The following is a 27,577-nucleotide window of genomic DNA, read 5'->3' on the forward strand; positions in this document are numbered from 1 at the left end:
CCAAACATTACAAAAATAATTCACTACAATCAAGTGGGATTTATTCCTGGAATACAAGGGTGAGTTCAGTATTCACAAATCAATCAATGTGGTACATTACCTTAACAAGAGAAAGAATAAAAACCACATGATCACTTGAGTAGATATAGAGAAAGCTTTTGTCAAAATACAACATCCATTTATTTTTTAAAAGTTTTTCTAATTTATTTAAGTGATCTCTACACCAAATGTGGGACTTGAACTCATGACCCCAAGATCAAGAGTCACATGTTCTTCCAACTGAGCCAGTCATGTGGCCCATACAACATCCATCTATGATAAAACTCTCAACAAAGTAGGTTTAGAGGAAATATACTTCACCTTGATAAAGGCCATATATGAAGAACCACAGCTACCCTCATGCTCAATGGTGAAAAACAGCTTTCTCCCTAAGATCAGGAGATAGACAAGGACATCACTGTCACCACTTTTATTCAACATAGTACTGGAAGTCCTAACCATAAAATCAGACAACAAAAGGAAATGAAAGGAATCCAAATTGGCAAGGAAGAAGAAGTAAAACTTTCTCTATTTGCAGATGACATAATACTTTATATAGAAAACCTGAAATACTCCACCAGAAAATTCTAAAATTGATAAATGAATTCGGTAAGGTCACAGGATACAAATTAGTTGCATTTTGGTGAGTCTAGGTGGTACAGTTAGTTAAGCATCCAACTCTTGGTTTCTGCTCAGGTCATGATGTCTTGTTTTCATGGGTTTGAGCCCCACATTGGGGTCGCACTCACAGTGCGGAGCCTGCTTGGAATTCTCTGTCTCCCTTGCTCTCTGCCCCTCCCCCACTTGCACTGTCTCTGACTCTCTCAGAATAAATAAACGTTTAAAAAAGTCAGTTACACTTTTATTTACTTTTTTTAAAGTTTATTTATTTATTTTGAGAGTGTGAGTGCAAGAGAGGAAGAAACAGAGAGAAGGAGAAACAGAATCCCACGTAGGTTCCACACTGTCAGTGCATAGCCTGACGGACTTGAACTCGCAAACCATGAGATCATGACCTGAGCAAAGATCAGGAATCTGGTGCTTAACCAACTGGGCCACCCAAGGGCCCCTCAGTTACATTTTTATTCACTAATAATGAATTAGCAGAAAGAGAAAGTAAGAAAACAATCCCATTTATAATTGCACCAAAAATAATAAAATGCCTAGGGATAAACTTAACCAAAGAGGTGAAAGACTGTACTATGAAAACTATAAAACATTGATGAAAGAAAGTGAAGATAACTGAAACAAATGGAAAGATATTCCATGCTCATGAATTGGGAGAGCAAATATTGTTAAAATGTCCATATTATCTAAGCAAACTACACATTTAATGCAATCCCTATTAAAATACCAACAGCATTTTTCACAGAACTAGAACAAATAATCCTAAAATATGTATGGAACTACAAAAGACTCCAAATAGCCAAAGCTATCCTGAGAAAGAACAAAACTGGAGGTATTACAATCCAATTTTCAAGATACACTACAAAGCTCTAGTAATCAAAACAATATAGTAATGGCAGAAAACAGACACATAGATCAGTGGAACAGAACAGAGAGCTCAGAAGTAAACCCACCATTATATGGTCAATTGATCTTCAACAAAAGAAGCAAAAATATCCAGTGAGAAAGATAGTCTCTTTAATAAGTGGTGTTGGGAAAACTGGGCAGCTACATGCAAAACCATGAAACTGGATCACTTTCTTACATCATACACAAAAATAAAATGGATGAAAAACCTTAATGGAAGACCTGAAACTATAAAAATCCTAGAAGAGAGCAGAGACAGTAATTTCTGTCTATGGCCATAGCAACATTTTTCTAGATATGTCTCCTAATCAAGGGAAACAAAAGCAAAAATAAAATATTGTGACTACATCCAAAGAAAAGTTTCTGCAGAGCAAATGAAATGATAAAACAAAAAGACCACCCCTACTGAATGGGAGAAAGTATTTGCAAATGATATATCTGATAAAGTGTTAGTATCTAAAATATATACAGAACTTCTACAACTCAACACCAAAAATACCCAAAGAATTTAGTTCAAAAATGGGCAGAAGACATGAACAGATAATTCTCCAAAGGCGGCATCCCAATGGCCAACAGACCTGTCAAAAGATGCTCAATATCACTTATTATCAGGGAAATGAAAATCAAAACCACAATGAGGGGTGCCTTGGTGGCTCATCTGGTTGAGCGTCTGAGTCTTGATTTTGGCTCAGGTCATGATCTCACAGTTTGTTGAGTTCGAGCCCGACATGGCAGTGCAGAGCCTGCTTGGGATTCTCTCTTTCACTGTCTCTGCCCCTCCATTGCTTGCTCTCCTGCTTTCTTAAAAATAAGTAAATTAGACACACACACACACACACACACACACACACACACACACACACAATGAACCTTACACCTGTTGGAATGGCTAAAATAAAAAACACAAGAAACAACAAGTATTGGTGAGGATATGGAAAAAAAGGATCCCTTGTGCACTTTTGGTGGGAATGCAAGCTGGCAAGATGGTATGTATATCCAAAGCAATATTTTTCAGCGATAAAAAAAGATGAAATCTTGCCACATGCAATAATGTGGATGGACCTAGAGGGTGTAATGCTAAGTGAAAATTGGTCAGAGAAAGACAAATATCCTATGATTTCACTTGTATGTGAAATTTAAGAAAGAAAGTAGATGAACAAGGAAAAAAAATGAAACAAAACAAGATTTTTATTTACTTTATTATTATTATTTTTTTTAATGTTTATTTTTTTGACAGAGAGAGAGACAGAGCATGAGCGGGGGAGTGGCAGAGAGAGAGGAAGACACAGAATCTGAAACAGGCTCTAGGCCCTGAGCTGTCAGCACAGAGCCTGACTCAGGGCTCGAACTCACACACTGCAAGATCACGACCTGAGCCGAAGTCGGACGCTCAACCGACTGAGCCACCCAGGCGCCCCAACAAGATTTTTAAATATAGAGAACAAACTGGTGGTTACCAGAGGGGAGGTGGGTCGGAGATGAGTGGAAAAGATGAAGGGGAATAAGAGTACACTTATCATGATGAGCACTGAATAACACGTAGAATTGTTGAATCAATATATTGTCCACCTGAAATTAATATAACACTGTATGTTAATTATACCGGAAACAAGAAAATCAAGAGAGGATATCTCCAATGTCTAAAATTGTGAAGGGATCAATGCATAGTCCATACAAAGAAATAGCATTAATCAGAGCAAGAAATAAGACTCCAGTCTAAATGCCCAAATTATGAGCGGTCAGTAGAAGTGGGTACCCAAGTGGCTATCAGGCATGTGAAAAGTATACAAACACATTTTAGTTTAGAAATTAATACCAAATACAACTGTCTTCCAGAACACATATTAGAATATAAAGAGAATTCTAAGTCATCTGAAAAGTATACTAGAACTAACCTCATGACTATTGATACAAATAACATTAAGTCTATATTAACAAAGTTCAGCAATGTATAAAATGTACTATACACCATAACCAAGAGAGATGTATTCCAGTGATGCCAGGCTGCTTTAATATTAGCAAAACATTATGTTATCTAACATATTAAACAGGTTAAGGAAAAATTATCATATCAATTGGTACAAAAAATTCACTGGCATAAGTAAATGTAAAGTGCTGTGTACAGGTTCTCTCCCTTTACATGTATGTATGAATACACATATGAAGCGTAGACAGACAGATGTAAGTGAACTATAGTCTATATGTCAACAATGCATAGAACACAAAAATTGAATGATGAAATTGTTACAGGTCAATTCTATAGCATCAAATAATAAAATTCTTAGGAATCAGAATAATATGTTTAAGTTACTTCATTACATTCATTAACAAAATTTTTTTTAATGTTTATTTATTTTGGGGAGAGGGAGAGACAGAGTGTGAGCAGGGGAGGGGCAGAGAGAGTGGGAGACACAGAATCCAAAGCAGGCTCCAGGCTCTGAACTGTCAGCACAGAGGCCGATGTGGGGCTGAACCCACAAATAGCGAGATCATGACCTGAGCCCATGTTGGATCCTTAACCCTGACTGAGCTATCCAGGCGCCCCACATTACATTCATTTTTAAATATTTTTTGAAAGCTACAAAGTTATTTGAATATTACTGAAAACTTGGTTGTTGAAACCTACAAAACTCTTCTGCTGAGAGAAATTAAAGGTGTCCTAAATAAATGGTGTGACATTTTCCATAGAATTCATTGGCTTTACTTTTTCTCCCCAGAAGTGTACAGTATCCCATTTGGTCTTCAGTATCAAGGGACGTTGTCCTGTTGGGACACTGAACCTGGTGGTGTGAGTCAGGAATTCAGTGTGAGCTTCCACTGAATACACAGATCCATGTGAGACCCAGTTTACCTGAGGGTGGCTGGGGACAGGAGATGAGCACCTGGAACCCTCTGAATCAAGGGTGCAGGTTAAGAAGATGTGGATGGTCAGGAGTCACTTTCTTTCCTCCGGTGGGAAGGGTCTGAAGTGCTGTTGGGAGAATGACCAGAGGATAGCATGTATTTCCCGAGGTAATAAATAGTTCCAATCACCATATGTTTTGTATACTAGTATTTCCCCACGTCAGAAATGAGGAAGTGGAGGCTTGGAGAGGTGAGGCCATGCTCAAGGAATCATAATCAGTAGTGGAGTTACTTACTGCAAACCCAGGTTAGCTTTCCTCTAGAGCTGAGGCCCTGAAGTTAGATGCCATCTGGCAGATTCCATTGCCAATTGGAACCTAAACACTGTGTGGTTGGTTGTGATTCAAGTTCAAAGTTTGTGAATTTGAACAGAAGATACAGAAGAAATGTGCTACAAAATTTGAAATGATGTCCACCCTAAGCTACAATTAAGTCCTGAGGAAAAACATTTTTTTAATTTTTTTTTTAATGTTTATTTGTTTTTGAGAGAGACAGAGACAGCCTGCGAGTGGGGGAGGGGCACAGAGAGAGGGAGACACAGAATCTGAAGCAGCCTCCAGGCTTTGAGCCGTCAGCACAGAGCCCTATGTGGGGCACGAACTCATGAATTCACGAACCATGAGATCATGACCTGAGCCGAAGTCGGATGCTTAACCGACTGAGCCACCCAGGCGCCCCGAAAAATATTTTTTAAATTGTAAATCTTGAATCATCTTGCTTAGAAAAACATCACCTTAGTGCAACAGGCTACCCAAAACACACAGAAACGTATAGCATTCTGTATGTTTGATTGTTTTTTCTTAGAATAGTTTTGAATGTCACAGGTTGTACACACTGTTCCATCCTTTAAAAATTTTAATCATTTCCATTAAGGCTACTTGTTGGTCTGGGGTATGTGTATTTGAATTTTGATAGATACGGTCTTTAAGTCTGCAAATGGGCAGCACGGACTCCTCTTCGGCCACATGGGTATATGAGAGCCCAGATTGGTGGTGATGAGGATTGTATCCAGCACTAAATGTGCACCTTGCACCATTTTAAGTGCTTTATACATAACTTCACCAATATATACAGACTGTTTTTTCCTGCCATTTTAATGAATGGAGCATTATGTGTGAGAAACATTTAAACAACTGCACAGAGGTCTACCAGGGAGGTTTTGTCTTCATTTTTCATTTCACACCCTGGAGGTGAAACTGTTCCCCTTGTGTCCCAAATTAGGAGGGGTGAGGCTGGGATTTACAAATCCTGAACCTCCAGAATAGCCAGGGCCAGTTCATTCATGCTTAGGACATGGGACACCTGCTGTGGCTTGGGAGCAACTGGCAGACTTAGCACACAGTAGGCTCTCAATAAATGATTTCTTTGCCTTCCACCTCTGACCACCCTGGCTTCCTGTCTGACCCCCGTGGGGTGGTAGTCACTACAATACCCAGAAGGCTCTGCATCATGAGGTGGCAGATCCCAGCCAATGATGGGCCAGGAGAGGAGGTCTTTTCCTGCCAGTGGTTCTGTCACAGCAGAACTTCCAGAGTCATCCTCCTGGTGGCTAGTTTGTTTTTTTTTAAGGGAGGTCTGTGTGTGTGTGTGTGTGTGTGTGTGTGTGTGTGTGTGTGTTTCTTAATGTTTATTTTCAAGAGAGAGAGATTGACAGAGCAGGAGTGGGGGAGGGGCAGAGAGAGAGGGAGACGCAGAATCCGGAGTGGTCTCCAGGCTCCAAGCTGTCAGCACAGCACCCGACACGGGGCTCAAACTCACGAACCATGAGATCATGACCTGAGCTGAAGTCAGATGCTTAACTGACTGAGCCACCCAGGTGCCCCAGATTGTATTTTCTGTTTGTTACTTTACTAGGGCCTGTTTTGTTTGAAGTGGATTGTGAGAAGAAAGTTAGGGAGTTAGAGGTGACTCAAAATTGTGAACATGCTGCACTATGAACTGAACTGGGGAAGTCAGTCGTAAAACTAATGTTCAGAGGATTGGGTGGAGATAAGGAAGTTGTGACTACTGAGGATAAAGCATGTGTATAATTGATGAAATAATGCCTCCCAAAGATGTCCATGTTCTAATCCCTTGAACTTCTGGATATGTTACCTCACGTATCACAAGGGACTTCGTGTATATGATTGAATTAAGTATATTAAAATGGAGAGATTATCCATTGGGCCCAGTGTAATCACGGAAGAATAGAGTCAAAGAAGATTTGAGGAAACAAACAGAGGTCAGAGTGGTAACATATGTTGGCTTTGAAGACAGAGGATAGGGCAAGGAGTCAAGGATTGCATGAGCTCTTGAGAAACTGGGAAAGTTAAGGAAACAGATTCTTCTGTAGAACTGCCCAAAGGAACACAGTCCTGATTTTATCCTAGTGAGTGTTATTTTGGATTTATAGTCTCTAGAGTGGTAAGGAGATGAATTTGTGTTAAGCCACAATGTGGTAATGGTTTGTTACAGCAGCTATAAGAAACTAATACAACGTGCAGCAGAGAATTGGAAGAAGGCTGCAGGTACCTGAAATACGCATGGAGTTCTGGGTGCCTGAAATTGAAGGAAAGGTCCAGACTGAGAGGCCTTCAAAGCAGGAATGGGGGCTTTCCTTTGGCAATTGGGGCCACTTGAGGTTTGTTGCAAGATGGGATCCCGAATGTACTGCCAAGCGTTCTCTCTGTGCTTGTTGCAGGGCAACATGTGAGGAGTCTGGTGTGGGCAAGAAGAGTGGTGCTAGGTGACTGAAGGTGTGTGTGGGGGTGTGGTCTGAGAAGTGACGTGCACGAGAGGGGAGAGTGTCCACTGATGCTCCTGCAGCCCTGCTACTGGGGGCTTCCGTGAGAGCAGTGAGTCTAGGTTTATGTCTAGGAGGCATGATTTAGGGCACCCCAGAGGAACTGGCAGGCACATGGGGATGTGGCTGAGCCTGACATTGTTGTGGGTAGAGTGGGGATACTCAGTCAAGAGACTTTTCCTGGACCCCGCTGGCCATGTCATTGCAGGGCTGTGTGATCTCTGAGGACGTGTTTGTGTACTTCTCGTGGGAAGAATGGATGCTCCTTGATGATTCTCAGAGACTTTTATATCAGGATGTGATGCTCGAGAACTTTGCACTTTTAGCCTCACTGGGTAAGGTCCGCACACCAATCCCATCTTCTTTCTCTTTTTCGCCACGGACCGCTGTGTCCTTCCCTGGTCAGATCACAGGCACTGCTTCCCTGCCAGGCTTCCTGGAGTAGGCGCTGTGGGTGCCAGGTCTGAGCCGTATGGAGTGTTCTCGCCTCTTAGTGACCCCATCCCGAAGCCACACAGCTAAGGCTTTGGGAGTCACAGCGCGTGGTTTGCCCCATGGATGCCTTTGTCTTGGGCATTTTCTGGGCTGGTGAATCTCTCCAGAACTATGGTACCTCTGTGCCTAAAGTTCCTCTCCCTTTTTCTAGGTGACATTTTCTGGGGCTTACTTATACCAGGAGTTTGCAGGACCTTTGTGCCTGCAAAACCTGCCTTCAAGGTTTTTGTTTTGGTGATAATTTTTTTTTTGAACTCGTGGAGCATCGTGGGATGAGTTGCTCTGGCCGGTAGTGGCCACTCACCTGTCCTGTGTCTCCCTCAGGAATTGCACCCTCCACATCACGCTTAGTCGCACAACCAAAGCAAAGGGAAGATCCCTGGGTGCCTGACCGGGTGGATGTGACCCCAGCCACAGAAAGAGAGGCTCAGAAGGGACCTGGACCTGGTGAGTGCATGTGGGGGAGGGCCGTGATATCAAGGCGGGGTTCAAAACCAGCAGAATTAACTTTGCACACCAGTGCTTGGTTTCAAGGCTGGTGGCCACAGAGTATTCCCATCCTTCCCCGTTCTTGACGTCGTCGCTTATTTCCCGTCTGACTTGCCGTCTCTCATTTGCCCTGCACCCGGTCTTCTCCACTGCTCAGTCCGCGTTGCTCTGCAGCGTTGACACTTCACGTGTCAGGAGATGGGCCCATACCCTTAAATAATCCTCGAGCACCGGCTATACACTTGTAAGTGGATCTTCCTGGGCCCGCGCGTGCCCTTCTGCCTGGCACTCCCCTGTCTCGGCAGCCAGATTCCTCCCGGAAGCCGTTTGCCGTACTCTGTGCACATATCCTTGTCTTCGGGGGGCTTCCGCCGTTCTGTGACCTTCAGAGACCCAGTTCTGTGTTTTCAGCCCATTTCTTAACCTGTCCCAACCTCCCTTGTCCCGTAAACGGTCCTGCCGATGTGTTCCTGTATGCGTCACACGCTCATTTGTGACGGGGTTGTGCGTCCGCAGAGTCCAGCATGCGTGTCAGCAACGCTTCTCTGGTTTCAGGTTGTTGGTGTGCAGTGGGGGATAATGATACATCCTCTGTCTCCTCAGAAGGAGTGTCCCGGGTCAGGACTCCTGAGGCAGGTGCGAAGACCCGCCCACGTGACAGCTCTGGCTCAGCGTTGAAAGAAATCTTATACCTGACTGAACGCCAGCAGGGAGAGGCCAGGCCGAAGCCGCCCGCACGGGGGGCGCGCTGGAAGCAATGGTGGCTCAGTGCCAGCCTCCGTCAGCACCAGAAGCAGCCCGCTGGAGAGAGGCCCTTCCGAAGAGGTGAGGGCAGGGCCTCCGTGAAAAGCTGCAGACCCTACGTGTCAGAGAAGACCTCCATGTGCACGGAGGGTAGGATGGACTTGCCAGCCCCCTCTGGCCTTCCTCAGCACCAAGTCCCCTGCATGCCTTTGAAGCCCTACAAGAGCACCGGGCTTGGCGGAGCCCTTCACACCGGACAGAGGCATCACAGGTGCACTGAATGTGGGAAAGCGTTCACCCGCAAAGACACGCTTACGCGGCACCAGAGAATCCATACTGGAGAAAGGCCTTATGAGTGCGGCCAGTGTGGGAAACTCTTTAGCCAAAGCTGTGACCTTTTCAAACACGAGACCATACACACTGGAGAAAGGCCGTATGAGTGCCGCGAATGTGGGAAATTTTTTAGACAAATCTCTGGCCTCGTTGAACATAGGCGAGTTCACACTGGCGAAAGACTCTATCAGTGCGGCAATTGTGGAAAATTCTTCAGTAGTAAGTCTAACCTCATTAGACACCAAGAAGTTCACACAGGAGCAAGGCCTTATGTATGCAGCACGTGCGGGAAAGAGTTCAGCCGCAAACACACGCTCCTTCTGCACCAGAGAACTCACACTGGAGAGAGACCTTACGAGTGCAGTGAGTGTGGGAAGGCCTTTAGCCAGAGCTCTCACCTTAACGTGCACTGGAGAATTCACGGCAGTGATTATGAGTGCAGCAGATGTGGGAAAGCCTTCAGCTGCATCTCTAAACTCGTTCAGCACCAGAAAGTTCACTCTGGAGAAAATCCTTATGAGTGCAGCAGGTGTGGGAAAGCCTTCACCCAGAGGCCGAATCTGATCCGGCACTGGAAAGTTCACAGTGGAGAGCGGCCTTATGTGTGCGGCAGATGTGGGAAAGAGTTTAACCGCAAACACACACTTGTTCTCCATCAGAAGATTCACACAGGAGAGAAGCCTTAATACTGCAGCAAATGTGGGAGATCCTTTAGTCAATGCCCCAACTTATAGTTCATTTGAGAATTACCAGCAGGGATCGTGTGTGCATCGGACATAGGACAGCCTTCCCAAAGACTAAACCGTTTTCAGCACGGGAAAGTCTACCCTGGACAAAGGCCTCAGCTGTACAGCGAATGTGCTGTCTCCTCATTCAGCCTGACTGTTTCCCCAGAGTGAAGCTCTGAGAGTAGGCTTTGTGAGGGAGCCATCATTCACAAGTCGTAGCTCACACTTGTGCACATCTACGCTGGGGAGATTCCTTGGGAGCGCCTGGTATGTGAGGTGCGTTCGGGAGCTGTGTTGCACGTTGTAAACTGCTGAGCCCCTTTGCCAGTGGCAAAGCCGCCCTACCGTTACCATCTGGCAAAGCTCCACCGTGTGTGTCTGTCGCTTCAGCATGCTCAGGCAGGCGGACCTCTGTGCTGTCTCCACAGTCCCTTGCAGTCGTGTTTGGCCTCCACGGACCATCAGGGGCCTCATTTCCTTCCTTTTGTCTGGGTTAGGTGTGGCAAGAGTTGGCTCACGAGATGGGTTTTCCAGGAAGCTTGCAAAGGTTTGTCTTCATGGACTTTTTGATCTCGTGTCATGCTCTCTGTGGATGTCTACGGTCTCACGTCATCCAGCCCCGGAACTGCATGCCTCTCGTTGCTCGTGTTTGTACAATAATAAAATGCTTATTCTTTCAGCCATTTTTAATCTTGAGGGTTCTGTTCATTGTGTGGGGGTGTGTTGAGGACATAGTTGTGTTCTACCAACATGAAAGGATCAAGTTTATGGGAGCCCCCAGTTTTCCATGTCTCAGAGAGGACAGTGTGATGGCAGAGAAAAGCTCTCATTCCAGGTTTGGCCTAATTTGTGCTGCTGCCCGAGGTCTTCTGGGAAAGACTTACGGGCTTTGTGGGACCTGTCATGTGGCCCGGGTCCGTAAGTAACTGTGGAGAGGTAGTTGTGACAACCTCCAGTGCATCTGGAAGCAGAATGAGTTTGGTCCCTGGTTCCTATGGAATGTCTCATGTCCCCAGGCACTATGAAGAGGAAACTGGCCTCTGGTACCTGGCAAGGAGCCTGAGTCAGAATTCGGTAGGTAGAGGTCACTGGCTGGAAGAGCTACAGGAGCCAGGCAGGAACTATAATGGATACAGGAACAAAGTGTAATTAATATGGGGCTAGAGAGATTGCAGCACGCTAGAAGGGATGCCCCGCAAGAGGTACCTGCTTGGATATTCCCTGACTATGGCTGAACAGAATGAGAAGGTGCAGACATTTTCAGGACCTCCAGAGCTGCCTCCTGTGGCCAAGACCACTTGCAGGACAAATAATCTAAGTATTTTGTGGATTTTCTTAGACTCTGGGTGGCTCAAGTCAGAGCTCTTGCTGTGCAGGCAGGAAAATGGGTTGAGAGAAGGGAGATCTGGGATTCCAGGGATGTGGCTTTTGTGACTTACCCAGTGTTCTTGGTGACTTATGTAGAAACAGTTTTCATTGGTTGCCAATTGACACTGCCCCTGTGGCAGGACTGCTCCCAAGGTGTGAGAGGAGAGACGATGAAGTAAACAGGGTTGCCTATGGGATTTAATTTGTCTTTCCTATTTTCTTAAGATGGACCATGTCATTTATTTGAGAACTTCCTTCTAATATAGTCATTTTGTAAGTTTCCTTATAATGACTATGTTAGCAGCATTCCCCGCATTTTGATATATTGTGCGTTTGTTTCATCTAATACAGAATCAGTTTAAAATTGGCTAAAAAAGTTCTAGCTTTATTTTTAGGGACTTCTGAGTATCTGGCTTTGACACTTGGCTAAGATGAGGGCCATGCATTTATTATGTGTTGCCTAATACCCCAAATTTCCTGACCACACCTAGTTCCAGTTTGGGTTGGCATAATCGTCAGATAGTCTAGCTTGACTGTGTTATCGAAAATGCATAAATACTCCTACCGGTATCTTCTGACTCTCTGTAAGCCAGGGCTCATTACTCTGGGAATGAACCACAAGAGTGTGTAAATAAGAATCTGGGAAACTACCTGGATGTTTGACCCCCAATATGCTTTTAAGAGAACCTTACATACGAGTGTGCTCTGTGGAGTCACGCAAGTATTTTCAATTACAATGTGTGAAATGTTTGCAGTTGGTGATGAGGATGGGGTCTTTGATATGACCCTTGATTCCAGTTCAAATAATAATGACTAAGAGGGCAGTGCCTGGATGGATCAGTCGGTAGAACATGTGACTCTTGATCTCAGGGTCGTGAGTTCAGTCACCACATTGGATGTGGAGCATACTTTTAAAATATGACTAAGGGGGGGGCGCCCGGGGGGCGCAGTCGGTTAAGCGTCCGACTTCAGCCAGGTCACGATCTCGCGGTCCGTGAGTTCGAGCCCCGCGTCAGGCTCTGGGCTGATGGCTCGGAGCCTGGAGCCTGTTTCCGATTCTGTGTCTCCCTCTCTCTCTGCCCCTCCCCCGTTCATGCTCTGTCTCTCTCTGTCCCAAAAATAAATAAAAAACGTTGAAAAAAAAATTAAAAAAATAAATAAATAAAATATGACTAAGGGGTTATTACACAGGAAGAAAGATGACAGAGGCTGATGAGAGGATTTTTTGTTTGTTTGTTTTTATTTATTTATTTTTAATGTTCATTTTTTTTTTTTAATTTATTTTTGAGAGAGAGACAGAGAGACAGAGCACAAGCACGGGAGGAGCAGAGAGAGAGGGAGACACAGAATCCGAAGCAGGCTCCAGGCTCTGAGTTGTCAGCACAGAGCCTGATGCGGGGCTCGAACTCACAAACTGTGAGATCATGACCTGAGCTGAAGCCAGGCGCTCAACTGACTGAGCCACCCAGGCGCCCCGCGAGGATTTTTATTAACAGGTTGGTTACTAGGCCATCCCTGAGTATGCATAAGTGTTGTACTCAACCAGAAGAAAAGCAAGTGAGAACTGAACTCTGTAGGTCCAGTGTAAATGGATTGCAGATCAAATACAAACTAAGAGGATGTCAGCCAAGAATATGGTTCCTTTGCTGCCCCTCCCCCATTATTCTAGCAAAAGTAAATGGCATCAGAGAAACAGCTAGAGGCTCTTAAAGCTGTAGATTATAGCCTGTGGTTCAGTATACCATACCTTCTATCTCCATCCCTCTGAGCCAGCTGGTGATTGACATCATGATAAAAGGGGAGATAAGGGGTACGTAAGTGCTCAGTCGGTTAAGCGTTTAAGTGTCCGACTCTTGGTTTCAGCTCAGGTCATGATCTCATAGTTCGCGAGTTCGAGCCCTGTGCCCAGCTCTACTCTGACAGTGCAGAGACTGCTTGGGATTCTCTCTCTCCCTCTCTCTCTCTGCCCCTCCCCTGTTTGCTCTTTCTGTCTCTCAAAAATGAATAAAATTTTTAAAAATTAAAAAAATAAGGTGTGGGAGACAATATGATGTGAGGCATGATATTATACATCTCTTTATTCAGCTGTCTTGAATGGGGCTTAATGCTGGGAGAAAGATAAGGATTATTCAGAAGAAAGGTAACAATTTAAATAAAAGAGTTGGAAGAAATCTGAGAATAACTGAATCAGATAAAGATGTTCAGGTAGTTGATTAAAAGTGACACTAGGTGCCTGGGTGGCTCAGTTGGTTAAGTGTGCAACTCTTAGTTTCGGCTCAGGTCATGATCTCATGGTTTGTGAGGTCGAGCCCCACCTCGGGGTCTGTGCTGACAGCATGAACCTGATTCTCTGTCTCCTCTCTGTGCCCTTCCCCTACGCACATGTGCTGTCTCAAAATAAAAAAGATTATTTAAAAAATGCCATGAAAAAGGAGAGGGTAGATGGAATAGTTATTAAAATTTTGATGGAGTACCATAAGAAATTGATACTCTGTTCAAAGAACTGGGACAAATTATTTCAATTGATCCCAGTCATGATAAACTTTAAAATATTAAGATTATAGGGGCGCCTGGGTGGCTCAGTTCGTTAAGCGTCCAACTTCAGCTCACGGTCATGATCGCACGGTTCACAAGTTTGAGTCCTGCATTGGGCTCTGTGCTGACGGCTCAGAGCCTGGAGCCTGCTTCAGATTCTGTGTCTCCCTCTCTCTCTGCCCCTCCCCCACTCACGTTCTGTCTGTCTCTCTCTCTGTCAAAAGTAAGTAAAACATTTTTAAAAATTTAAATATTAAAATTATATTAAAAAAAGAGGCCTCTATAATCTTTTGAGAACCTGTTCTGATGCTAACCAGGCAAGGAAATGCAGAGGATTATGATTGAATGATGGGCAGGCCCGGGTGTCATGATCTTTTAGCAGGGACCCCAAGTCTACTTTCATTGGTATTGGTAACATGACCTGAAGACAGTACAAATTTACAATTGCTAGGCTTGTTGATATATGTATTGTTATAACTTAAAAGTCAAATGAAAACTGAGAGGGCAATATGTGATGATTGAATGTGATGATACTATAGAAGGCTTGCAGGTGAAAGCATAGTCCACAAAGGAATTTCTGGATAGAAACCATGTATGGTTGTTGCCTCCTCCTGGCCATAGTGCATTATTGGAATAGATACGATGTCATATTAATCTACTTAGTCCTTTTTTTAAAAGTAAGCTCTATGCCCAACGTCGGGCTTGAACTGAGTACCCCAAGATCAAGAGTTGCATGCTCTACCAGCTGAGCCAGCCAGGTTCTCCAAGGATCTTTTATTTTATTTTTTTGTTTTGTTTATTTATTTTGAGAGGGGGGGAGAGAGAGAGAGAGAGAAAGAAAGCATGTGAGTGAGCGAGTGAGGGGCAGAAAGAGAGGGAGAGAGAGAGAGAATCCCAAGCAGGTATCGTATTGTCAGCACAGAGCTCAGTATGGTGCTCTGTTCCACGACCCTAGGATCATGACCTGAGCCAAAATCAAGAGTCAGATGCTTAACGGACTGAGCCACCCAGGCGCCCCCAAGGATCTTTTAGGTGCAGCTGTGTGAGCATTTGCAAATTCCCATTTAACGGTTTCATAGTGTGTGAGGAAAGCTGATGGATCTGAGAGGTTAACTATAGATTTTGGAGGGCTTGATAAGTTGTAACCCAAACCCTCACCCTAAATTGTCAGCTGTATTTGATATGGTATCAACAGTTAAAGCTCAGGGGCATCATTATTTCGTTTTGGATTTGGCTAATGCCTTCTTTTCCATTGGGAAGCCAAAGCATTCATTAGGGGTAGACCCCAGTATTCAGATACTGTTCCCTCACAAGAACATTTTCAATAATCTGGCTGAAACTTGGCCCTTGATTTAAACTTCATTCTATGACAATATTTAGTATATGGGCAAAGGCCACTTTTGGAGGGTTAGGCCGAGAAAATACTATTTTAAATCCTACTTATTTTGTAATGATCTTGTCTAATTCATAATGTAATTGTTATTTGGTGTAATACCGGTATAACTGGTATGATCAATTTAATGGGCTCTAACAAAACCTGTGGTAATACTGACATAGGTTGTAAAGTATATTGGGAAACTGAATTAAAACCTCTACAGGGTGCTCTCTCAATGCAATATGTTTGGCCAGAAGAGGGACTAGAATTAGTTAATTATAATATAATTTCAAATTTAATTAATCCACAGATACCTTTAATTGACTTACTAAAAGTTCCTTAAAATCAAATTCCAGTGTAATTAATGTACATTAATCAATATATTGGTTTTAGGCATTAATATAGTGAACAATTCTGTACATTACTCAGTGCTCATCATGGTAAGTGCACTCCTAATCGTCTTCACCTTTTTCATCCAACCCCCACCCACCTCCCCTCTGGTAACCTTCACTTTGTTCTCTGTATTTAAGGGTCTGTTTTTTTGTTTGTCTCATTTTTCCCTTGTTTTGTTTCTTAAATTCCACATACAGCTGAAATCATATGGTATTTGTCTTTCTCTGACTTATTTCACTTAGCTTAACACCCTCTAGTTCCATCCATGTTATTACAAATGGCAATATTTCATTCTTTTTTATGGCTGAGTAATATTTCAGTGTGTGTGTGTGTGTGTGTACACACGCACACATACATATATATCACATCTTCTTTATCCCTTCGTCTATCACTGGATAGATGTTGCTTCCCTAATTTGGCTACCATAATGCTGCAGTAAACATAGGGTGCATACATCTTTTTGAATTAGGGTTTTCCTACTCTCTTTGTAAATACCCAGTGGTAGAATTACTGGATCATATGGTAATTCTGTTTATATACCGATACCTTTTTAAAGTTCCAATCTTGGTGGTGGAGAATTATAACAGTTACCAATCTTGTACATGATTATACACACCTTTGTTGCTGGAGTATATTGTTTTTTGTATTTTCTTTAAACCAATAGCCACATCTCATAGGAGGCACACATACATATTATATTGGCAGCTGTCTTTTTCCAGTGATGCAGGCAAAGGATTGAGAATGTGATTTATAATTAAAAACATTTAACCAACAGAAGGATAACTATGGAGGATAGAGATAGTTTTGCGCTTGTCTCCGGGGATATCTGGATATCTGGTTTGACTCCTTGTTAAGATAAAGGCAGTGGGAATACAACATACTCTTTAAACTCTCCCAAGGTTGGTTTCTTTCCTGATGGCTTTCACCTGGCATAAATGATGGCTCAGGTCATGGAACCAGAGGGGCATTAAAGTTCCTCCTGGAACTTCTGCCATCCGCTCTCCTAAAGTCAAACTCTGTCATCACACAGATCTTAGCAGTTCATTCCAGAGATGAAGCATGTCCATTTGTAAATAAGCATCCTGAGGGTCTTCTGACCAGATGTGTCTTTAGGCCTCAAGGTTGGACTGCCTTGTCTTTGTCTAATTGTATCCTATACTTTGCACTTAAATAAAAGCCCTAAAGGAGAGTGGTCTTGGAGGCTCACAAGGCCAAAGATAGGTGTGATATCTCTATAGGTATAATTATAATTCAAAAAATCAATGTATGTAGAAAGCTATACATGTGTACATATCCTAGGCCCCCACTCTGAAATGACCTATGGCCCCCACAATCAATGACTTACCAGTAGAAGAGAACACAACTAGTGCTCAACTATTGATTTACAAATACCATTTTTTTTTAATGTTTATTTTTGAGAGACAGAGAGAGACAGAGCATGGGCAGGGAAAGGACAGAGAGACAGAGGGAGACACAGAATCCAAAGCAGGCTCCAGGCTCTGAGCTGTCAGCACAGAGCCCAACGTGGGGCTCAAACTCATGGACCGCAAGATCATGACCTGAGCCGAAGTCAGATGCTTAACTGGCTGAGCCACCCAGGTGCCCCTATAAATACCATTTTCCTTTAAAAAAATTTTTTTAATGTTTTTATTTATTTTTGAAAGAAAGAAACAGCACGAGTGGAGGAAGGGCAGAGAGAGAGGGAGACACAGAATCTGAGGCAGGCTCCAGACTACCAGCTGTCAGCACAGAGCCTGATGCAGGACTCGAACCCATGAACTACGAGACCACAACCCAAGCAGAAGTCAGACATTCAATCTACTGAGCCACCCAGGTGCCCCTATGAATACCATTTTCTAGTGAAAGGAGCCAGAACTCCTTGGAGAAGCTGATTCCAAGCTGGGACAGAAAATATTCTTTTTTTTAAGCAGTTTACTTATTTTTGAGAGTGGGGGAGAGGAAGAGGGAGAGAGAGAGAAAGAGAGAGAGAGAGAGCGCGCGCGCGCGCATGAGCAGGAGAGGGGCAGAGAGAAGGAGATGGAGAATCCCAAGCAGGCTCCAAGCCATCAGCGCAGAGCCCAATGCAGGGTTCTATCTCATGAACCCTGAGATCATGACCTGAGCCAAAATCAGGAGTTGGACGCTAAACCAACTGAGCAACCCAGGCACCCCTCATGCCTGAAAATATTCTTGCATTTGCAAACAAGAAAATTGTAAAGAGTAACACACACACACACACACACACACACACACACAGGCTGTAGCTTTAAGGTGTTCCCACTGTCCAAATCTGGGACAATTTTAGCATAAAAATAAATATTGACAGTAATTAATTATAAACCATTGAATATATTCATAATCAGAGCCCAATTTCTTTCACAAGCAGTGATTCCCAAAACGTCCAAGTTTCCTTCCCACCCTCCATAACTAGAAAATCAAGCAAAATATATGACGTAGTTCAAGACGTCTCCAAAACTACACTGAGGCGCAATATTTCACTAGAAGAATGCACAGAACGCAGCAACGCTGTTATATTCATGGTTACAATGTATTACAGCAAAAGATTCAGATTAAAACCGGCAATAGAAGATCCCTAGGGCAGGGTTTAGGAAAGAGCAGGCACTGACCTTCCAGTTGTCCTCTCCAGGGGAGTCATGTGGACAGCACTGATTTCCCTCAGCAACTGTGCTTGATAGTACACATGGAGTTTTGCCAAGCTCACTCAAGCTTTGGTGTCCAGAATTTTCACTGAAAGTTGGTAATGCAGACTTGTCTGATCCCCTTGTAGCTGACCTTAGTCTCTAGCTCCTCAGGAGTTAGAGCTGCTAACTGTGGGCCAAGGCACCACCCGTATGGTCATGGGATCATAGGATCCAGGAGCCTCCACATGTGTTTCCAAAATTGGCCCTAAGGGAAAAGAGGCTACCTGCTTGTGAATCCAAAGAATACCTCCTTGGATTCCCCTGGTAGCATATTCCTGCATAAATCATTTCTGTTTTATTAGGGAACACTTCTGGGCACTGCCTTCCTTACTAGAGTGTTTCTCTAACATCACCTGAATCATTATGGGTATTTCAGGTATCAGAATTACTTTATGTTTTTCAGTATTATGAGCAGTTTCAAATCCCAATAGCCAGGCAGTAATTGTATCTCAAATGGAAAATTTCTGGTGCCACATCCTAGCAGTTGCCCCTGGGTAGTGTTCAGAAGCTTTTGCCATAGGCCCCAATCTGGATTCCACATCAGCTATCACAGAATGGTAGAGCTACTATATGCTGTCAGAACTCCAGCTTCTAACATGTCGTTAAAGTGGTAATTGCTGGGGCGCCTGGGTGGCTCAGTCGGTTAAGTGTCCGACTTCAGCTCAGGTCACGATCTCGCGGTCCGTGAGTTCGAGCCCTGCGTCGGACTCTGGGCTGATGGCTCAGAGCCTGGAGCTTGCTTCCGATTCTGTGTCTCCCTCTCTCTCTGCCGCCGCCCCCCCCCCCCCCCCCCCCCGCCCGTTCATGCTCTGTCTCTCTCTGTCTCAAAAATAAATAAATGTTGGGGCGCCTGGGTGGCGCAGTCGGTTAAGCGTCCGACTTCAGCCAGGTCATGATCTCGCGGTCCGTGAGTTCGAGCCCCGTGTCAGGCTCTGGGCTGATGATGGCTCGGAGCCTGGAGCCTGTTTCCGATTCTGTGTCTCCCTCTCTCTCTGCCCCTCCTCCGTTCATGCTCTGTCTCTCTCTGTCCCAAAAATAAATAAAAAACGTTGAAAAAAAAAAAATAAATAAATGTTAAAAAAGCTTTTTAAAAAAAGTGGTAATTGCTTTGTCCACCAGGTATCTATACTGTTTCATATAAACAACCTGTGTGGGCTCAGGCAATCTTACTGGTACTCATTTGGCATGTCCGGTCAGCATTATTTGAAGGGCAAATTTATATGCTTCCATTTTACAGTACCAGATAAGGGGAAGGCAGAAGTTGTTTGTTACACATAGATATTTCAGTGTAATCTTTTTTACAAATCAAATGACTATGTAGGGACATTATTCTATTTCCCTATTTGTGCCACAATCACACTGTCCCAATTTGTATAGTCTTTTTTTTAAGTTTATTTATTATTATGTTTATTTATTTATTTTGAGAGAGAGAGTGGGGGGAGAGAGAGAGAGAGGGAGAGAGAGAGTCCTAAGCAGGCTCCATAAGGTCAGCACAGAGCCTGATGCAAGGCTTGAACCCATGAACCATGAGATCATGACCTGAGCCAAACAAAATCGAGTCAGATGCTTCACAGACTGAGCCACCCAGGCTCCCCTGCAGTATTTTTATCTAACAGATTTGCCATTCTTTATGTTTAGATCTAGTACTTATTTATTTTTCTTTAAGATTAAAGCTAGAAATGTTTGCTGTTTTAAACTATATCTTCAATTTCAATATTTTATTTTTTTCAGTAATTTAAAATATAGTAATTTCTGTTAACTAAATTCCTTCTCTCCATGAATTCATCATTTACTTTTATCACATATAAGTGCCTATAAATTTATGCTAGGTATATAATAGTAAATAAGGATTCTTCTATTCTTTTTTGGTTCTACCAATAAAAATATGTGGTAGTAACATTTTATATATTGTAATGCAGTTATTTTCATCCAATGGATTACTTATTTAGTTACTTATTTAAAATTTTGTGTGCTTTTGTTAACAGCAGAGGACATCAGAAATGTTTATGTTTGTGTTGGACTTTTATTCAATAAGGTACTTATTTTTGTGAATTTATTGCAAAAGGAAATGTTTTCCTATAAGACAACAGTTTTATGTTATTATTTAAAATGGATATTAATTAAATGTAATTTTTAGTTTTTTTTCAACATTCCCTCATTTTTCTTATTTTTATTGTTGTATCGCACAGTTTTGGTTGTGTTTTATTCATATCTTTTTCCTTAGAGATTTAAGGAGAATGTTGCCTATATAAATGGAAAATTTTGACTCCCTGACATATGTGATGATTATGAATGACACAATTGATTCTAATAGTATTTCATAAGTTTCTGTAGTGTTTCTCAAGTATACACTGATAGTTCTCAATCATGGGAATTTAAATCTATCTTACAGCTATTATTTCTGCCCTATTGAAAGGATTCTGCCCGGAAGACTTGATAAGGGGATATCCAGCATGGTGGTGTTCTTCCTTCTCAATTTAGGAAAGCCCTCATATTTCACCATCTAATACTGATTTTTTTTTTTTTTTTTTAAGCAAGCTTCACCCAGAGTGGAGCCCAATGCAGCTCTTGAACTCAGGACCCTGATATCAACACCTGGGCTGAGATCAAGAAATGTTTAACCAACTGAGCCATCCAGGTGCCCCCTCTAATACTTGAGTAATCAGTGAATTTTGGAAAGAAAAAATGTGTTCCTCATATGCAAATGGTCCCTAAAATGTTGATGACATTTTTTCTTTTTATTATTTTGTTTATATCTTTGCACCTTGAGCCATCATGAAACAGATCTCATCCAAAATTAACTTTGTATATTTGTTCAGAATTTTCTTAATGTGATCTCATTTTCTAGTTGTAACAATTGGGAGACTCCTAGAGCAATCTGGATTCCCTCCCTATTCTCACAAATGTGTAACTGGGTACCCTGTGTCATTCATTGACCAAAGTTTCTTGGCAGTTCCAGAGTAATCAGGTTATGTTTTCTGCTGTTCATATAGTACCCCAGAAGGCTGGCATTCATCGTTCACTTAGACAATATGAGGAATAACATTATTTGAGTATTGAAAAACAATTCAAAATACAGAAAGAAAATAAGACTTTTACATAATACCATTAAGTGAAATGCTAAATAAATACATAAATACATTTCTTAGAAACAATATTGTGGTAAAGAGAATTCTCAAAATTAGTGATAGAAGGATACATTTTTAAAGATTCTCGAAGAGAAATGTAAAAATATTTACCAAAATGGGAAGAATACATTAATGAGGACTGTGAATATGTCACATAAACTAAGCATTTACTTATGTGGATATTTTACAGAAACCTCAATTATAAAATTTTATTCAAATACAATTAGGTATGTATTTTTAAAAGGTAAACAGTTTAGGAGCGCCTGGGTGGTTCAGTTGGTTAAGCGGCCAACTTCTGCTCAGGTCATGATCTCACAGTTCTTGGGTTTGAGCCCTGTGTAGGGCTCTGTGCTAACAGTTCAGAGCCTGGAGCCTGCTTCAGATTCTGTGTTTCCCTCTCTCTCTGCCGCCTCCCGGCTCGCACTCTGTCTGCCTCTCTCTCTCTCAAAAAGAAATAAACATATAAAAAATTTTTAAAGGTAAATAATTTATTTCATTAAGAACTAAAATATTTTTATTGTACCAATAATAATAATATAAAATTATCATTAAGTGTTTATGTTATTTTTTCCCTTCACACAGGTATTACTCAATGTTTTCAAGAATGAAGAAAATCTCATTTTGGAAGCAAAATGTTTAGTGACCCTCATAGTCAAATGTTCAGATTAATTCTATATCTTCTCAGACTTCACATCTAAAATTTCTCTAAAGCCTTAATTTTTTTCATCATCAACTAGTGTTTTTACAGAGATGTGCATGCCACCACCTTTGAATCACTACATAGTCACTGTTTTTTTTTTCAAGTTTTTATTTAAATTCCAATTAGTTTACATACAGTGTGGAATTTAGTGATTCATCATTTACATACAGCAGCCAGTGCTCATCACAGCAAATGCTCTCCTTAATACCATCACTCATTTAGCCCATCCTTCCCTCCTACCTCCCACCGTCCCTCCAGCAACCCTCAGTTTGTTCTCTATATTTAAGAGTATGTTTTCTGGTTTGTCTCTCTTTTTCCCCTCTATGTTCATCTGTTTTGTTTCTTAAATTCCATATATGAGTGAAATCATATGTACTTGCATTTCTCCGAGTTATCTCACTTAGCATAATACTCTATTTCCATCCACATCTTTACTAATGACAAGATTTCATTTTTTATGGCTGAATAATATTCCATTCTATATATACACCACATCTTCTTTTTCCTTTTTTTTCTTCCAACGTTTTTTTTTTTTTTTTTGGACAGAGAGAGACAGAGCATGAACGGGGGAGGGGCAGAGAGAGAGGGAGACACAGAATCGGAAACAGGCTCCGAGCCATCATCCCAGAGCCTGACGCGGGGCTCGAACTCACGGACCGTGAGATCGTGACCTGGCTGAAGTCGGACGCTTAACCGACTGCGCCACCCAGGCGCCCCTATATACACCACATCTTCTTTATCCATTCATCAGTTGATGGACCTATGGGCTCTTTCCATAATTTGGCTATTGTTGATAATGCTGCTGTAAACATTGGGATGCATGTATCCCTTTGAAACAGCATCTTTGTATGCTTTAAGTAAATACTTAGAAGTGCAACTGCTGGATCCTAGGGTAGTTCTATTTTTAACTTTAAAAAATGTTTAATTATTTGGAGAGAGAGAGAGAGTGTGTGTGTGTGTACTAGTGGGGGAGAGGCAGTGAGGGACAGTGAGAATCCAAACAGATCCACACTCACCACTGAGCCCAGCACGGAGATCAAACCCACAACTGTGAGATCACAACCTAAGCCTGTATCAGAAGTCAAATGGTCAACCAAATGGGCCAACACAGGTGCCCCTATTTTAAACTTTTTGAGGGACCTCCATACTGTTTTCCAGGATGCTGCAGCAGTTAGCATTCCCATCAACAGTATAAGAGATTTCCCCTTTTTATGCATCCTCACCAACAACAGTTGTTACTTGTGTTGTTTATTTTAGCCATTCTGACTGGTATGAGGTGATTTCACTGTTGTTTTGATTTTTATTTCTCTGATTATGAATGATATTGAGCATTTTTTTATGTGTCCATGAGCCATCTGTATGTCTTCTTTGGAAACATGTCTATTAATGTCTTCTGCCCATTTCGTAAGTAGATTTTTTTTTTGAGTGTTGAGTTTTATAAGTTCTGTATATCTTTTGGATACTAACCCTTTATCAGGATTGCCATTTGCAAATATCTTTTCCCATTCTGCAGGTTGCCTTTTAGTTTTGTTGATTGTTTCCTTCACTGTGCAGAGAAAAGTTTTCTATCTTGATGAAGTCCCAATAGGATACTTTACCTTTTGTTTCCCTTGCCTCAGGAGACATATCTAGGAAGGAGTTTTTAAGGCTGATGTCAAAGTGGTTACTACCTGTGTTCTCCTTGAGGATTTTGATGGTTTTCTGTCTCACATTTAGGTCTTCCATCCATGTTGAATTTATTTTTTTGTGTGAGAAAGTGGTCCAGTTTGATTCTTTTGCATGTTGCTATCACTATTTGTTGAAGAGACTGTGTTCTTTCTATTGGATATTCTTTCCTGCTTTGTGGGAGATTAGTTGACCATATAGTTGTGGGTTCATTTCTGGGTTTTCTATTCTGTTCCATTGATCTATGTGTCTGTTTTTGTGCCACCATACTGTGTTGATCACTAGAGCTTTGTAATATAACTTGAATTCTGGAATTGTGATGCCTCCAGCTTTGCATTTGTTTTTAAGATTACTTTGGTTCTTTGTGTAATTTTGTGGTTCCATATAAATTTTAGGATTGTTTGTTCTAGCTCTGTGAAAAATGCTGGTGGTATTTTGGTAGGGATTTCATTAAATGTGTAGATTGCTTTGGGTAGGATAGACATTTTAATAATATTCATTCTAGTCCATGAGCATGGAATGTTTTTCCATTTTTCTGTGTCATCTTCCATGTCTTTCACCCATGTTTTATAGTTTTCAGAGTAGAGATCTTTTACCTCCTTAGTTAGGTTTATTCCTAGGTATCTTATGGTTTTTGTTGCAATTGTAAATGGGATGGATACCTTGATTTCTCTTACTGCAGCTTCATTATTGATGTACAGAAATGCAACACATTTCTGAACATTGATTTTGTATCCTGCAACTTTACTGATTTTGTGCATCAGTTCTAGCAATTTTTTGGTGGAGTCTTTAAAGTATCATGTCATCTGCAAATAGTGAAAATTTGACTTCTTCCTTGCCAATTGGGATGTCTTTTATTTTGATTCATTGTCTGATTCCTGAGGCTAAGACTTCCAGTACTATGTTGAATAACAGTGGTAAGAGTGGACATCCCTGTCCTCTTCCTGACCTTAGAAGAAGAACTCTTAGTTTTCCCCCATTGACGATGATATTAGCTGTGGATTTTTCATATATGGGCTTTATTATTTTGAGATATTTTCCTTCTATATCTACTTTGTTGAAGGTTTTTATCATGAATGGATGTTTTCCTTTGTCACTTTTTCTGCATTTATTGAAAGGATCCTATGGTTCTTATTCTTTTATTAATTAATGTGGTGCATTACATTGATTGATTTACAAATATTGAACTACCTGTGCAGCCAGGAAGAAATCCCATTTGATCATGGTGAATAATTCTTTTAATATACTATTGGATTTGATTTGCTATTATTTTGTTGAGAATTTTTTAATCCATATGCATCAAGGATATTGGCCTGTAGTTCTCTTTTTAAGTGGAGTCTTTGTCTGGTTTCAGAATCAGGGTGATTCTGGCCTCATAGAATGAGTTTGGAAAGTTTCCTTCCATTTCTACTTTTTTTGGGAATACTTTGAGAAGAATAGGTATTAACTATTCTTTAAATGTTTGGTAGAATTCCCCTGGGAAGTCATGTGGCCCTAGAGTTTTGTTGTTGGGAGATTTCCGATTACTGATTCAATTTCTTTGCTGGTTGTCAGTTTGTTTAAGTTTTCTATTTTTTCCTGTTTCAGTTTTGGTATTTTATATGTTTCTAGGAATTGATCCATTTCTTCCAGATTGTCCAATTTTTGCCATATGGTTTCTCAAAACATTCCATTGTACTTGTTTGCATTTCTGTGGTATTGGTTGTTATTTTTCCTTTCTCATTTGTGATTTTATTTATTTTTATTCTTTCTCTTTTCTTTTTGGTAAGTCTGGCTAGGAGTTTATCAATTTTATTAATTTTTTCAAAGAACCAGTTCTTTGTTTCATTGATCTATTCTTTTAGTTTCTGTACCATTTATTTCTGCTCTAAGCTTCTTCTGCTGGCTTTAGGCTTGATTTATTGTTCTTTTTCTAGCTCCTTTAGGTGTAACATTAGTTTGTTCGTTGGAGGTTTTTATGGCTTTTGAGGTAGGCCTGTTTTGCTATATACATCCCTCTTAGGACCACTTTTGCTGCATCCGAGAGGTTTTAGACAGTCATGTTTTCATTTTCATTTGTTTCCATGTATTTTTAAAAATTTCATTGATTTCCTGGTTGACCCATTCATTTTTAGTAGCATGTTGCTTAACCTTCATTTATTTGTGGTCTTTCCAATTTTTTCTTGTGGATGACTTCAAGCTTCATAGTGTTGTGGTGGGAAATATGCATGGTATGATCTCAATCTTTTTGTACTTGTTGAGGCCTGATTTGTGATCTAGTATGTGATCTATGCTGGACAGTGTCCAATGTGTACTTGAAAATAATGTGTATTCTGCTGCTTTAGGATGGAATCTTGTGAATATATTTGTTAAGTCCATCTGATCCAGTGTGTCATTGAAAGCCATTGTTTCCCTGTTAATTTTCTGCTTAGATGATCTGTAAGGGGGGTGTCAAAGTTCCCTATTATTAATGTATTATTATTAATTAGTTCTGTTATGTTTGTTATTAATTGTTTTATATCTTTGTGTTCTTCCAAGTTGGAGGCAAATATATTTACAATTGTTAGATCTTCTTGTTGGATAGTTCCCTTTATTATAATATAGAGCCTTTCTTCATCCTTGTTACAGGCTTTGGTTTAAAATCTAGTTTTTCTAGAGCATTGGGTGACTCAGTCAGTTGAGTGTCCGATTCTTGATTTTGGCTCAGGTTATGATACCAAGGTTGTGGGATCGAGCCCCATGTTAAGCATGGAGCCTGCTTAAGATTTCTCTCTCTCTCTCTGTCTCTCTCTCTCTCTCTCTCTCTTTTTCTCTCTGTCTCCCTCCCTCCCTCTGTCCCTTTCTGCTTAAGATTTTATCCCCCCACCTCAAATTAAAAAAATAAAATATTTAGTTTGTCTAATTGTTTAATTATTGCTACTTTAGCTTTCTTTTGATGTCCATTAACAAGATAAATGGTGCTCCATCCCCTCATTTTCAATCTGCAGTTGTCTTTAGATCTAAAATGAGTCTCTTGTAGGCAGCATAGAGATGGATCTTATTTCCTCTTTTTTTGTTTGTTTGTTTGTTTTGTTTTATTGGGGGGGTCTTGCTTTTTAGCCATTCTGATACCCTATGTTTTTTGATTGGAGCATTTAGTACATTTATAATCAGGGTGATTATTGATAGGTATCCATTTAGTGCCATTTTATTACTTGTTTTGTTTTTGTTTCTGGAGATTTTCTCTGTTCCTTTCCTGTCTTTGTTCCTTCTGGTCTTTCCTTCCCACTTAGCGAGTCCCCTTTAATATTTCTCGCAAGGCTCATGAACTCCTTTCATTTTTGTTTGTCTGGGAAACTTTATCTCTCCTTCCATTCTGAATGACAGCCTTGCTGGAAGAAGTATTCTTGGCTGCAGATTTTTATCATTTAGCACATTGAATACATCATGTCACACCATTCTGGCCTGCCAAGTTTCTATGGAGATATCTGCAGTTATTCTAATGGATCTTCCCTTGTAAGTTAGGGACTTCTTTTGTCTTGCTGCTTTTAGGATTTTTGCTTTAGCAGTATATTTTACAAATTTAATTATAATATGTATGGTGTTGGCCTTGCTTTTATTGATTTTGGTGGGAGTTCTTTTTCCCTCCTGGATTTGGAAGTCCATTTACTTTCCCCAAGGAAGTGAAGTTTTTAGTCATAATTGT

The 27,577-nt window shown here is 41.3% G+C and overlaps 1 protein-coding gene across 4 annotated transcripts in view; it reads left to right on the plus strand.

The window, feature by feature from the left end:
* Positions 1 to 10,856, plus strand: part of ZNF671 (zinc finger protein 671) — a 38,641-nt gene extending 27,785 nt beyond the window's left edge. For 2 of the 4 annotated variants that reach the window (XM_042918072.1, XM_042918069.1), the window contains 2 exons: positions 8,078 to 8,200; positions 8,798 to 10,856. In XM_042918072.1, coding sequence (XP_042774006.1) covers positions 8,078 to 8,200; positions 8,798 to 10,005 — 1,331 coding nt within the window. In that variant the 3' untranslated portion in view covers positions 10,006 to 10,856. The remainder of the gene's footprint in view (positions 1 to 8,077; positions 8,201 to 8,797) is intronic. The other 2 variants (XM_042918071.1, XM_042918073.1) reach the window with 2 other exon arrangements.
* Positions 10,857 to 27,577: the final 16,721 nt, after the last annotated feature.

The sequence above is a fragment of the Panthera leo genome, chromosome E2, assembly GCF_018350215.1.
Source record: "Panthera leo isolate Ple1 chromosome E2, P.leo_Ple1_pat1.1, whole genome shotgun sequence".
Lineage (NCBI taxonomy): Eukaryota > Metazoa > Chordata > Mammalia > Carnivora > Felidae > Panthera > Panthera leo.